This window comes from Engraulis encrasicolus, chromosome 9, assembly GCF_034702125.1.
Source record: "Engraulis encrasicolus isolate BLACKSEA-1 chromosome 9, IST_EnEncr_1.0, whole genome shotgun sequence".
NCBI lineage: Eukaryota > Metazoa > Chordata > Actinopteri > Clupeiformes > Engraulidae > Engraulis > Engraulis encrasicolus.
This window is the reverse complement of record NC_085865.1, coordinates 29,169,059-29,184,058: the sequence shown is the minus strand read 5'-3', so window position 1 is coordinate 29,184,058 and position 15,000 is coordinate 29,169,059. Positions and strand designations below refer to the sequence as shown.

The 15,000-nt window shown below is 47.6% G+C and overlaps 1 protein-coding gene across 2 annotated transcripts in view; it reads right to left on the bottom strand.

The window, feature by feature from the left end:
- The window catches only part of cnbd1 (cyclic nucleotide binding domain containing 1), a 38,095-nt gene that overhangs the window by 4,650 nt on the left and 18,445 nt on the right, over window positions 1-15,000 (bottom strand). For both annotated transcript variants that reach the window (XM_063206885.1, XM_063206886.1), the window contains 3 exons: window positions 8,220-8,352; window positions 5,934-6,037; window positions 5,292-5,439 (listed from right to left, as the gene is read on the bottom strand). In XM_063206885.1, coding sequence (XP_063062955.1) covers window positions 5,292-5,439; window positions 5,934-6,037; window positions 8,220-8,352 — 385 coding nt within the window. The remainder of the gene's footprint in view (window positions 1-5,291; window positions 5,440-5,933; window positions 6,038-8,219; window positions 8,353-15,000) is intronic.

Sequence of the window (15,000 nt, the reverse complement as noted above, 5' to 3'; positions counted from 1 at the left end):
TAGACTGGATAGACTTGGCTGAATTGGGATAGAGTTGACTGGGCTGGAGTTGACTGGACTGAACTAGTTTACGAGCAGACCCATAATGTCTTCTCCGGCTCTTATTCCATGATGCATGCATGTGTCTGCATTCATCAATGTCCAATCATCATGCCTCTACTGTATACTGTGGTGGGTTGGACCGAACTGGACTGGATTGGCTTGCATGTGTCAGCTTTGGCTCCATATGTGCTCATCCAAATCCCAAGAGCCACGTGACACGCACTGTAATGGACTAGACTGGTCTTGGCCGGACTGGCATGGAGTTGACTGGTTTACAATATTACATGATGCTGTGTGTCTCCAGTCATCAGTGTTCGTCCCTTTTCCAACAGCCATGCCTGTAATGCAATGGGCTGGGCTGGAATGGCCTGGAGTTGACTGGATAAGAGTGCTGAGTTCTAGACTGCCAATGTCTGTTCCGGACGGGCCAATATTCCACGATGTTGTGTGTCTCCAATCATCAAGTGTTTGTCCTCATTCCGACAGCCATATTTGTAATGAGATGGAGTAGACCAGACGGTGATGAGCTTGAGTTGGCTGGTCTGGATTGGGCTGCCAATATTCCATGATGTTGTGTGTCTGCATACATTGGCTGAATGTTCATCCATGATATGTTCATCCCAATCCCAAGAGTCAAGATGCCTGTACACTGTAATGGGCTAATGGGCGAGACAGACTGGCATGGAGTTGACTGGCATGGGTTAACAGTGGAGTGGAGTACATTGACAATCTCTGTTCCTAATAATGTATGGTGTTGGGTGTCTCCATTCGTCAAGTGTTCGTCCTCCTTCTGAGAGACACGTTTGTAATGGGATGGAGACAGGGACTAGACGGGGATGGGCTTGAGTCGACTGGTCTGGATTGGACTGCATACTGTATGTCTGTTCTGTTCTAATAGTCCATGATGTTGGGTGTCTCCAATCATTGAGCGTTCATCCTCATTCCCACAGCAATGCCACTTGCTTTTTATGTCTTTGCCACTGTTTTATTGTGTTTTATCTGTGTATTTATTGCTTTTATTTTTATAAATAATCCTTCCAACACAGGTGACTTCACAGAGTAGTCTACCTGTCTTGAGTACTCATTGCAATCAGCTGATTCAGAGCTGGTTGAATCAAACTGTGTGTGGACTGCACTGGTCTGCACTGACATATACATGTATAGTTAGGAAAGACCATACTCTATAGGTTATATTCTTAACATAAGTTTGTTGCATCATGTCCATACACAGACATGTTTTGGCCTCAACCTGTCCTCAGTGTCGCATCACTGGACAGGAACAGAGTGTGCTGCACTAGTCTGGACTGGACTGCACTGTATTGGAGCAGAGCAGAACATTGGTTCTTAACCTGGAGGTCTAGGCCCCCCAAGGGGAGCACCACGTATATCAGGTACTATTGTCTGCGATGAGGTTGTGACCAAAATTATATTTATGAATATTATAATTAGGTCAATAGAATCCCAACAACACATCGAAAAGGTTGACCAAAATTAAAACCAGATTAAAAGGCATGTTTGGTCCCGTTGGTAAGTCATGAAAGTATTGATTAATGTCACGGGCAAGATCATTGAAATGTGTCTTGCATATACAGGTAGAATTTTGGGTTGGGGGTGTGTTAGGGAGGTTAGAGTTGACATGATCTGCACTGTAATTGGGCTGAATTGGGATAGATACAGACTGGAATAGAGTGGCATGGATTGTAGTATGTGCTGTGGAGTGGTGTTGCGCTCCTCACGTGGTGCTTTGCGACACACTGCTGTGGTAAGCTTTCTTATTATTAGATTTGGCACGGAGCATGTCACAGCACGCGCTCTACAGGCCAAAAACACAGAGTTTGTGTGAGCCACGCCATGCCACAGCAGAGTAGGGAGAGAGCAGAGAGGAGAGGAAGAGGAGAGGAAGAGGAGAGGCGAGGAGAGGCGAGGAGAGGAGAGGAGAGGAGAGGAGAGGAGAGGAGAGGAGAGGAGAGGAGAGGAGAGGAGAGGAGAGGAGAGGAGAAAGAGAGGAGAAGGAGAGGCGAGGAAAGCATGAGAGAGTAATAGGAAGGAGAGGAGAGAAGAATACGGAGAGAGAGGGTGTGGCACACAGCAAAGAAGAGAGGAGGAGAGCATGGGAGAACAGAACAAAGAAGAGAACAAGAAGGGGAAAAGAGGAAGGGAGGAAGGAGATGTGGAGGAGAGGAGGAGAGGTGTGTGAAAGCAGACAAAAAACATGGACAGAAGAGGAGGAGAGGAGAGGACAGACAAGCAAGCAGTCAAGGAGCCGAGGACAGGAGAAAGGCAGAGTGGAGCAGGAGTGACAATCAGACCCAGGCAAGGAGAGGAGACTTGGAGGAGAGGAAGAGACTATCACATGATTCAGGGCGACAGAGCAGGCATACGCATTACAAATTAGGACCTGAGCCAGCCAGCCAGCCAGCCAGCCAGCCAGCTAGCGGAGTCTGCTCCGTGCTTCATGCTCCGTGCTTCATGCACGGCTCTCTCCCCGCTCTCCTCCCCACTCTACAGCAGGCCCCTGTGCGCTCTGAGGACGCCGCCGTGCACTCATGTGACATCTGAAGGAAAGTTCTAGAAGCCGGCCGAAGCAAGAGGGGCCTCGCAAGGCTAGGCTGCCGCTGTGTGTGTGTGTTTGTGTGTGTGTGTGTGTGTGTGTGTGTGTGTGTGTGTGTGTGTGTGTGTGTGTGTTTGGCAGCCCAAGCAGCACTTTCTAATGTTACCGCATTTTTCCTGTTCATGCTGCTCGATATATATAAATATAAGTGCCCTGTCTGTGGTTTGCGTCGGACTGGTCCGGGGTCCAGCTCTCGCTCGCTCGCTCGCTAATATAACTGTATCTGCTGTTTATCTTCAGGTCCAAGTACGTGTTTTAAAATGTCTGCCATGCCTTCATTGATGGCAGCCCCCCCTGCAAAAATATCTTCATTGTGTGTGTAGTGGTGTGTGTGTGTGTGTGTGTGTGTGTGTGTGTGTGTGTGTGTGTGTGTGTGTGTGTGTGTGTGTGTGTGTGTGTGTGTGTGTGTGTGTGTAACCCTGGGATCTATAACGGGGCAGACTCAAAGAAGCATTATGAAGTTCTGGCTTCAAACCAGAAGCTGTCTTAAGGTAGTGAAAGGCCTCCATACTCAGCGCTATTGTCAAAATCCGCCCATTACAGTACATACAGGACAGATACAGAATTGGAATTGAATTACCCCCTTGTTCGAGGAGGTGGGGGAAAAAAACACAAAAGATATTTGTGTTCCTAGGAGGGAGTACCTTTGGGAAAAGAGACTAAGCCTGTGCTGTGCCTACCGTAAGCTAATTTACAGTGCCTGCGTGCTGACTACTTATTCCTGCATGATTTATGACCGTGTACTTTTTTTTATGACATTATTGTATTACACAGAACAAAAATTGAAATGGTGGCATTTGTGAGTTTGAGGGCTCTAACACATAGCTGAGAAAAAGGAGCAGAGCAGGAAGCGTTGTCACTATTGGCAGTGCTTTTGGCTATAACACAAGCTTTTTGAAGTGCTAACAAGAATCAATAAGAGTCAATAATGAAAACATAGCAGTTTTGTACATGTCAATGAACACAGTCTTACATGCAGTCTTTTAGATGCTAAAAAAGATTAGATACACTGCATTTATCAAACTGCACGGTAATTGCCAAGTCCCTGCCACTGGTAACCATGACACAGTACGTGGAAGGGCTGTGAAATGATTTTAACTGAAAAATGTACATACGGTACAAGTTGTTTACATGAGAGTTGAAAGAAGTTTCCCAATTTGAACCACAGAACTACACAACACACGCATCATCAAGATGGTTGGTGGGGTGCAGCCAGCCATGCATGTTTTAGCTTTTAATTAGCAAGAAAATGTGCGGATGACACAAAGAGTAGTTGCTCAATTTTCTCTCTCAAGACAAGAGTGGTGATGAATGCTTACGAAACAAAACCACAGTGGCAAAGTGGCAAATTGTTTCCTTGTGTTAGATTTAACACATCTAGCATTTGTTTACACCTCTGCAGAGTCTGAGTGTATTCCCAACAGCCCAATCAATCAAAATGACGGCTCCTCGCTTTCCGAGAGAACTTTAAGGGATGATTGGAAGCCGTGGCCATGGCCAATGGGTATGACTATGGATTGTTGTCTTGGTGACAGGCGGCCTACTGTAACAATGCATGCAGACATTAGAAGACTTCTATGTTTTTGGTGCGTGCGTCAGAGCTTCGAACCGGTTCAAGGAACGAAAACCGAAAACGGGAACGAAAGGAATTTTACGCAATTTTATGAGGAGCAGAAACAGAAACGAAAACGAAATGGTCTTCAACTGTTCCTGAACAGAATCCACAAAACCAGTTAATAACGGTTTATTTCGTTCTCTATATATATTATAACATTTCACAAAAGCATACCCTGAAGCATACATTGAAGTGTTTGCGCTGTAGAGTTAAACAGGAAATTGGAGATATTTGTCAGCAACAGACCAGCTACACCATGTCTACACCATGCAGGGTTTGGAATTATAGCGTAAGATCTCCATATGGATAAAACTTACAGCCAGGTAAGGAGTTAAGCACGTATCCAGAATGTGAGAGGGATAGCCTATCTGAATGTTTTTGGATGCCGCCTGTGATTTAGCCTAATATTTTTGGGGATAGAGTAGCTACTGTGTAAATCAAGGGCAAATACTAATGGGTACGCCTATTCTAGGTATAAGGTACCGTCCATAAAAATAGACTTGATAGGCCCGCAAAACACTTCCGGGAACGACAAGAAGGAACAATATTTTGCGTTCTGAACCGGTTCAGGAACGAAATTTTGGTGTCAGAACGAATTCAGGAACGAAAATGTTAAATAAAGGTCTACCTGAATTGTTCGGAACGGAATGATTGAAAAATAATTTCGTTTTCAAGCCCTGGCGTGCATGTATGCGTGCATGTTTATGTACCTATGTGGGCTCAAAAAGTTCCCATTAGGATGCAAAAACCTGGCAAAGGGTCCTTTTGGGGGAGCAAATCGAATAGTTGAGCAGGGTTAGGGTTTGTTTTGGTCTGGGTTCAGTTAGATATTGTTAAGTTAGATATGAATGGGAGTCACTAGAAGGTCCCCACAATTAACTAAAACAAGCTTGTTAGTGTGTGTGTGTGCGTGTGTGCGTGTGTGTGTGTGTGTGCGTGCGTGTGTGTGTATGCGTGTGCGTGTATGTGTGCGTGTGCACCTTTATGTGTATGTGCGTGCGTACATGCGTGCGCGTGTGTTACCTTTTAGCTTGTCCGGTGCGATGATGCCAGCCTGTACAGGGGTCTGTGTGACCACAGTGCAGGGGGAGGGCTGGTCTGTCAGGATGCTCACCTCCCCAAACGACTCCAGGGGACCCAGCTGCCCAACAACCACACAGTTGATACGGCCCTACAGGTACAGACACAGAGTCAGAAATACACACACACACACACACACACACACACACACACACACACACACACACACACACACACACACACACACACACACACACACACACACACACACACACACACACACACACACACACTCACACACACACACACTCACACACACACACACACACACACACACACACACACACACACACATCAGCAAATAAACACAAACACACATAAACATACAGGACAAACACTCACAGTGTAGTTGTATAGATGCAATCGCACACCATGCTGACTTCAAAAACAAACACTGTGGGAGGTGATAGCAGTTGCACATGCACAAATACACCGACACACACAAACACGCACACACACACACACACACAGACAGACGCACACACACACACACACACACACACACACACACACACACACACACACACACACACACACACACACACACACACACACACACACACACACACATGCAGGGTGACTCACCCTCTTGGCTAGCTTCATGACAGTCCCGATGTCCTGCAGGATATTGCACTCTCCCTTATGGATGAAGGCGATGAATGGACATACCCGGCCCTCCTTCACCAGAACTGCACATGGAGAAGGACACTGATTTTGATTTGCTGCTATGTAGCTATGATGGCTATGATGGCTGTGTGTGTGTGTGTGTGTGTGTGTGTGTGTGTGCGTGCGTGCGTGCGTGCGTGCGTGCGTGCGTGCGTGCGTGCGTGCGTGCGTGCGTGCGTGTTTGTGTGTGTGTTTGTGTGAATGTGTGATTATTGTCAATGTCTTATTACCTCTGCCAAGGAGGTTATGTTTTCAGTTGTTTGTCTGTCTATCTGTCTGTCTGTTTGTTTGTCTGTCTGTTTGTCTGCTTGTCATCAGGATAACTCAAAAACTCATGAACGGATTTCAATGAAACTTTGTGGAGTTGTTGGAAATGACCACTGAAACAAATGATTAAAGTTTGGTGGCGATCTGGATCACGAACCAGAACCAAGATTTTTAAAAAGATTCTTCACAATTGCTAGAAATCTAGACGCTCCTAGTGACCGCAAATTGAATTGCGTGACAGGGCGAATTTTGACCAGAGAGGTGTATGTGAGAGGGAGATAAAGCAGGCAGGTTATTTTCCGGTATCCACTTTCGGGTGACGCCCCTTTAGGAGACCTTCGATTAGGAGACCTTCGGAGTCTTGAGGTTGAGAATAAATGGAGTGCCCTTAGCGCTGTAGATGGCGGTAGCGCACGTCTTGTGCAAACACCACGAAAAGAGAAGAAGAAGGAGGGACAACGCCCCCTTAGGAGACGAAATTTTGACCACACGCTTTTGCATTGAGTGGGCGTGTTTCGATTCCTCTTTATTATATATCCAACCTCTTTGTTTTGACATTCCATTTTCTAACTCCACAAAAAGAAAGCAGAGAGACGTACAATAAAAATAGGGTGTAACATAGTCAAATGTTCTATCAAACAGCTTCTTTGAAGGAGGTCTGCGATCTCTGAGTGCATTTCTGTTTTTTATGTTTCATTTAAAACGTGAGAATCTGCTTTGTAATTTTATTTGTTTGAGTAGAAACTGAAAAGGGGGAAGACACGTCTGTTGTGACAATGGTGTGTAAGCAAAAAGACAGTAGCACTAAATAGCTGCCCCTCCTTCACCAGCACTTACATTACATTACACATGCACAAAGGGACACGTCAAACCCTTCTTCACTGACTCTCCACACTGTGAAACAGTCTGCACTCGAGCCTGCTTCAACAGCATTGGACTGACCACGACTCCCAGGCTGTGTGTGTGTGTGTGTGTGTGTGTGTGTGTGTGTGTGTGTGTGTGTGTGTGTGTGTGTGTGTGTGTGTGTGTGTGTGTGTGTGTGTGTGTGTTCTTTAATTTTGCTGTTACTGGTAAAAGTGAAAGTGTAAAAACATTTTCTCACTGACAGGTTAAAGTTAAGCTAGGCTCAAACTACACGACTATCGGCCCGATTCTTGGCTGAAAACCCCTCTTACGACAATCGGTGGAACGTTACCCCCCAGCACCATCGCAAGCGATTGTCGGGAAAGATTTCCTCGTCAAACAGTGTTTGATATTTGCGACTGGAAATAGAACGTCGGGCATTGTCTTGGGTGGTTACGACCAGGGATAAGATTGACAGGTGTGATTCTCTTCTAGTGTGTAATAGGGCTGCACAATTAATCGAAAAATAATCAAAATCGTGATAAAATAGTGAAATCGAACTCATGATTTTAATCGTGATTTAATCGTGGCAATAGTGACCTACTTTTGAGAGCGTCCTTGAAGCCAGAACATACTGACAGGCTGGTGTTTCTGGCCAGAAATCTGTCCACTTAAGTTTCATGCTATTGCCTTTACATAATTATTACAATTCATTTTATTTGCTCATGCAAATCAATAATCGTGATTAATAATCGTGATTATGATTTTGCCAAAATAATCGTGATTATGATTTTTTCCATAATCGTGCAGCCCTAGTGTGTGGTGCACCCCAACGTCAAAATCGGACACAAAATTGGGAGTCGTGTAGTTTGAGGCCGGCTTTAGGGATTGGGCACAGTTTAGCATTCTTCAGCTATTGTTAGGGTTAATGTGAATGGAAGTCCCCACAAAGATATTAAGGTAGGGCTGTGTGTGTGTGCGTGTGTGTGTGCGCGCGTGTGCGTGTGTGTGTGTGTGTGTGTGTGTGTGTGCGCGTGCGCGATGAGTATTGAGGATTACGATGGTGTTACCATGAGTATTCAGGATGTTCATTACCATGATGAGCGGGGAAAGTCTTCATCTGCAGCAGGTTGGCCACCTTCTGGACGGACAGCCTAGGCCAATCATGGTAGAAGCTACACTGCTGCACCAGGTTCTGCTTCAGGGCAAAGTCCTGGCCCTGGAGCTCCTGTAAAACAGAAGAGAGTTGTCCAACTTTATTAATCCTGAAGGAAAGTAAGGTGTCCAGTAGCATACACAACATAACGGTAATGAAACTACTGTAAATAAGCACTGTAATACAGATTAAGTGAAATTGGAAGCCCACCTGGGAACCAACGGGAATTTTCCATGTTTAGTGTCTTGTGCCTGTGTCTTTCGTTAATAACGTGGTTCGAGGTATAAAACCTTGGGTCATAGTTTTGTGACAATTCAATCAGAGCACTAATGCGGGAGACAAAAGATCAGGCTGAATGAGTGAGGTTTATTTTTTTTCTTTTCACAGGTCTTCAATAACAATAACTCAGGTAAGTGTTCGGGATAACATACATCTTTTCCAAAGGTCTTCAGTCAACAAAGGTAGGTATTCAAAACATAAATCTTCTTCCACAAGGGTAATGAACAAAGGTATGAATTCTCATTCTTCAGGATTCTCAACATAAAGTCTTTGCAGCATTCAAACAGAACAAAGGAGGTTTCTTACGACCATGGAGAGGGCAATGGCAAAGTTCACAATAAAGAGTTCCTCTTGGAGCAAGCACAGCAAAGTTGATTCGGAGCATAGAGTTCAGTGTTGGCAGGGGCAGGGAATCCTCATGACCGAGCAAGGTCACAATGAATGTCAAAGGCTTAAGTAAGGCATGTGCCATGAGTTGAAGAGTGGGCTGCAGGTGATTCCACTGATCACCTGCCACGGGGTCTCCCAGGCTGCTTGGCAGGGTCAGGGCCCGGCCTAGGTGTCTGGGGTTTCCCAGGCCGATTGCCAGGGGCTGAGGCAGATTGGCGGCATCTGCTGGCAGGTTGGGGCATGGCAGGTCGGGGCATGGCAGGTCGGGGCATGACAGTACCCCCCTCTCTACGACCGTCACCAGACGGTCCAGGAGCCCCAGGATGGTCTCGGCGGAAGTCACGGATGAGCGACTTGTCCACGATGTGGCGTGATGGCACCCAGCAGCGCTCCTCCGGACCATAGCCAAGCCAATCGACCAGGAACTGCTCCCCTCTGCCCACTCTTCGGGAGTCCAGGAGGCGATTGACCGTGTACACAGGACCGCCAGCCACAAGGCGAGGAGCTGGAGGTGGGGGTGTAGAAGGAGACAAAGGTGATGTTAGAACCGGTTTCAACAGAGAGACATGGAAAACTGGACTCACCCGAAGAGACCTAGGCAAAGCAAGCTGGTAGGCCACTGGGTTTATGCGCCGTACAACTCTGAATGGGCCAATGTAGCGTGGTTTGAATTTCTTTGATTCGACGCGCAGAGGAAGGTCCCGTGTGCACAGCCACACCCTCTGGCCCGTCCTGAACGAAGGGTTCACCCTTCTCTTGCGATTGGCAAAACGCTGGGCACGCATGGCTGATCGCTTCAGGGCGGCGTGGGCCCGCTTCCAGGCTCGCCTACACCTAGCCACAGCAGCTTCAGCAGAGGGGACAGTGACACTGGGTTGCTCAGAGGGAAAGAATGGTGGTAAGTATCCACATTGAACTTCAAATGGGCACATACCGGTAGAGGTGGAGGTCAGTTGATTATGGGCAATCTCTGCCCAGAGAAGCATCTTGCTCCAGGACTTGGGGTTGTCAGAGATCACGCAGCGCAGGTACTTCTCCAGCTCCTGGTTGATCCTCTCAGTCTGCCCATTTGACTGGGGATGGAATCCTGAAGAGAGACTGACAGATGTGTTAAAGAGAGACCAGAAAGCTTTCCAATACCTGGACACGAACTGTGGACCCCGGTCAGATACCACGTCGGCGGGGACCCCATGGTAACGGACCACCTCCTTCAGAACAACTTCAGCTGTTTCCTTGGCCGTAGGTAACTTGGGAAGAGGAACAAAGTGAGAGGCTTTAGAAAAACGGTCAACAATCACCAGAATTACTGTATTGCCTTCAGACTCCGGTAACCCTGAGATGAAGTCCATGGACAGATGGGACCATGGGCGACTGGGAATTGGGAGTGGGCGAAGCAGTCCAGTTGGGGCTTGGTGTGAGGACTTTTGGGTGCTACAAATAGTACAGGCCTTAACATAATCAGAAATTTGTTTATACATGTCAGGCCACCAAAAACGGCGGCCAAGGAAATCTGATGTTCTTTGCTCACCCGGGTGCCCAACCCAATGTTCATTGTGGCCCCACCTCAGTACCTCAGAACGCATTGATGAGGGTACAAACAGGCATCCTGTTGGCCCACCTCCTGGGTTTGGTTCAGTTCTCTGGGCCCGGAGGATGGAGTCTTCCAAAGCGAGACGTACTTGCCCGATCACTCGGTTCCGGGGAATGATGTTCTCTGGAGGAGCTGCCGCTTCATTGCAGTCGTGCTGACGGGAGAGGGCGTCTGCTTTGGTGTTCTTTGTACCCGGCCTGTAGGTGAGTATAAAGTCAAAGCGGTTAAAAAACAGTGCCCAGCGTGCTTGACGAGGGTTAAGCCTCCTGGCTTCCTTTAGATACTGCAAGTTTTTGTGGTCAGTTAACACTTGGAATTGGTGAGTAGCCCCCTCTAGCCAATGCCTCCACTCTTCTAATGCGAGTTTGATGGCCAGTAGCTCTCGGTCCCCTGCATCATACCTTTGTTCGGTGGGCGTCAACTTCTTGGAGTAGAAGGCACATGGATGGACCTTGTCATCCTGGGGCGACCTTTGAGAGAGGATTGCCCCTACTCCAGTGCTGGATGCGTCCACTTCGACCACAAAGGGAAGAGCGGTGTTTGGGTGCCGTAGGATGGGTGCAGTGGTGAAGAGCTTCTTCAGGGAGTCAAAGGCTGTCTGTGCTTCAGTGGTCCATTTGATTTTGGACGATCGCCCCCGGGTGAGTGTTGTGATGGGTGCTGCAATGCTGCTGAAATTTCGAATGAAACGCCTATAGAAATTAGCAAAGCCAATAAAGCGTTGGACCTGCTTCAGGGATGTTGGTTCAGGCCAGTCAAGTACAGCTTGCACTTTTCCAGGGTCCATGGAGACCCCCTCTGGTAAGATTTTGAAACCTAAGAAGGAGGTGTCAGTTACATGGAATTGGCTTTTCTCCAACTTGACATAGAGATGGTTGTCCAGTAGAAGTTTCAACACTTGGCGGACCTGCACAACATGGGATTCAATGTCTTCAGAAAATATTTGTATGTCATCCAAAAATACAAAGACACACCTGTTGATCAGTTCTCTCAGCACATCGTTCACTAGGGCCTGAAAGACAGAAGGGCTGTTAGATAGACCAAAAGGCATGACTTTGTATTCATAATGGCCGCTGTGAGTGCTGAAAGCCGTCTTCCACTCATCCCCTTGTCTGACACGGACCAGGTGATACGCATTTCGCAGATCCAGCTTGGAGAAGATCTTTGCGCCCTTGAGTAGGTCATAAGCAGTGGACATTAGGGGAAGTGGGTACTTATTTTTGACAGTGATTTTGTTCAAGCCTCTGTAATCAATACAAGGGCGGAGACCGCCGTCTTTCTTGGACACAAAGAAAAATCCTGCTGATGCAGGGGATGTGGATGGGCGTATCAAACCGTTTCTCAGAGATTCCTGGATGTATTCCTCCATCGCTTTGGTCTCAGGCACAGATAGTGGGTAGAGTCTGCCTCTTGGCGGCATGGTTCCTGGAAGCAGGTCAATGGCCATGTCATAAGGTCTATGTGGAGGAAGGGTACAGGCTTTAGTTTTAGAGAAGACATCCGCAAGGTCATGGTATTGCTGAGGAACAAGTGTGAGGTCTACCTCTGGCAATTCTGAAGGCAGTCTTGGAATTCGTTCAACGGTAGCTCCATATGCGCCATGGGGTTCAAGTGCTTTACTTCTGCAAGTCTTAGAACATGCAGGGCTCCAAGATAGAAATGTTCCCCTTTTCCAGTCAAACTGGGGGTTGTGGGCTCTAAGCCAGGGGTAACCCAGTACAACAGTTTCTTTAGGTGACGAAATCAGAAAGAATTTACAGGACTCAACATGACTATTACCCACTCTCATAGTAAGAGGCTTGGTGACATACTCTATTTTACCCGACCCTAGGGGTCGGCCGTCTAGGGCCTGAACAGAGTATGGAGAGGGACTCACCTCAATGGGTACTTGGAGTTGTTTGGCTAGGGTGATGTCCATTAGGTTTTCCTCGGCACCTGAGTCTACCAGTGCTTGGACAGATGTGCTGCCATTAGTGGTGTTCTCCCATTCAAGCGTCACAGGGAGCTGCAGCCGTGAGGTGGGGTGAGAGGACCTTGCTGCTCTGCTCACTAGAGGTCCTCTTGGTCCTAGTGAGCCATGCCTTTTCCCGTTAGCTCGGGGCATTTGTCATAGAAGTGGTCAGACTTCCCACAGTACAGGCACAGATTCTCTCGTCTTCTTCTGTCCTTCTCTTCTAGGGAAAGTCGAGACCGTCCCAACTGCATTGGCTCCTCTGCATCCTTGGAAGCGGTCTGGTTTGTTGATGGCTTCTTTGGGAGGAAAGCAGGAAACTGGAAACTGGAGGTGCGTTCTCGTCTGCGCTCCCGAGCTCGGAGGTCTAATTCAGAGGTGAGGGCAATCAATTCCTCCACGTTACGACCCCACTCTCGGTTGACAAGAGCGTCTTTCAGGTTGTCTTGAAGCCCATGGTAAAAGGTGGCCATCAGGCAATCTCCCTCCCAGCCAGCTTCTGTAGCCAGGGTGCGAAACTCAATGGCATACTCTGCAGCAGACCGCTTGCCTTGCTTCAGCTGAAGGAGACGCTTGGCTGATTCTCTTTGGTTGGTGGGGTGCCCAAAGACCGCTTGGACTTGGTCAATGAATTCAGATGCATTGTGGCAGATGGGCAAGTCTTTCTCCCAGAGCGCTGTAGCCCACACCAATGCCTTGCCTGTCATCAGTCTGGTGATGTATGCCACCTTCGCCTCTTCGCTGGGGAAGCTGCTGGGATGTAGTTGGAAGGACAATGCGCATTGAGTTAAGAATCCACGGCAGGCATCAGGGTCTCCATCAAACCTCTGAGGTGAGGGAAGGCGTACATCTGGGCGCAGGCCTGTGGCTGTAGGGGCTGGTGAAGGCGAGGTTACTGTGGCTGGGGTTGGAGGTGGCGGTGTGATGTTGATCCTGGCCACAGCTTGAGTGAGGGATTGGAGAGCGGTGTTCATTCGGTCCATGGTTTGTGCCATCTTTTGGACGCGTCTCTCCTGCTCACCGTATGCTTCTCCCATTCTGCTCATTACCGATCGAAGATCTTCAGTCTCCGCAGTGCTCATTCGTGGCTCGGTCATGCTGTGACAATTCAATCAGAGCACTAATGCGGGAGACAAAAGATCAGGCTGAATGAGTGAGGTTTATTTTTTCTTTTCACAGGTCTTCAATAACAATAACTCGGGTAAGTGTTCGGGATAACATAAATCTTTTCCAAAGGTCTTCAGTCAACAAAGGTAGGTATTCAAAACATAAATCTTCTTCCACAAGGGTAATGAACAAAGGTATGAATTCTCATTCTTCAGGATTCTCAACATAAAGTCTTTGCAGCATTCAAACAGAACAAAGGAGGTTTCTTACGACCATGGAGAGGGCAATGGCAAAGTTCACAATAAAGAGTTCCTCTTGGAGCAAGCACAGCAAAGTTGATTCGGAGCATAGAGTTCAGTGTTGGCAGGGGCAGGGAATCCTCATGACCGAGCAAGGTCACAATGAATGTCAAAGGCTTAAGTAAGGCATGTGCCATGAGTTGAAGAGTGGGCTGCAGGTGATTCCACTGATCACCTGCCACGGGGTCTCCCAGGCTGCTTGGCAGGGTCAGGGCCCGGCCTAGGTGTCTGGGGTCTCCCAGGCCGATTGCCAGGGGTTGAGGCAGACTGGCGGCATCTGCTGGCAGGTTGGGGCATGGCAGGTCGGGGCATGGCAGGTCGGGGCATGACAAGTTTTGACATTGTTTTTTTTAGATTATTTTATTAGATATAGCCTTTCCATTCCTTAGAGCACTCGATTACATTGCATGCCTGACATCCACCCATTTACATTCACATTCACACCGGTGACTGTGACGGCCACGCAGGGCACCGCCCTGCCACCAGGACCAATTTGGGGTTAAGCATCTTGCGCATCGACACAACGATGGGGTCAGCCAGAGCGGGGCTCGAACCTGCAACCCTCTGATTGCCGAATGTGCTCCTCTACCACTACCACCAGTGACAGAGTTGAATCTGAAGAGGGGCAGCGTGTCTGACTTCTTTTATTTGTAATCTTCCATCTTGTAATCTATTTTTATCTTCAATAAATTGTATCCTGATTAAGCCTTTTAAATACAACGCCAAGACTTGAGTTAGTGAAAACACAACGCAGAGCACATCAACCTTCAATTTTTATTGGAGAAGATCTTGGACGAAAACACAGAAACCGAAAAAAACAGAAAGTAAAATTCCTGCCAGATATTCCTTTAGCTTGTGCTATATCAACCTGCCTTTATGGGGTGTGGTAATTAGGATCAGCTGGTTCATTGAGTGGCTGAAACAAATATGAGTAAAGGATTTTTACTTTCTGAACCCAGGATGACAGGCCCTAGTGAAGTTTGTCTCCCATAACACCACCATCTCATACAATATGTCCATGCCCAAGTCCATATAGGCCTACTGTTGTGCAAGCGCACAGTAGACATTCTGTTTCATCTCCTGGAGATCTGACAACGCTGGCC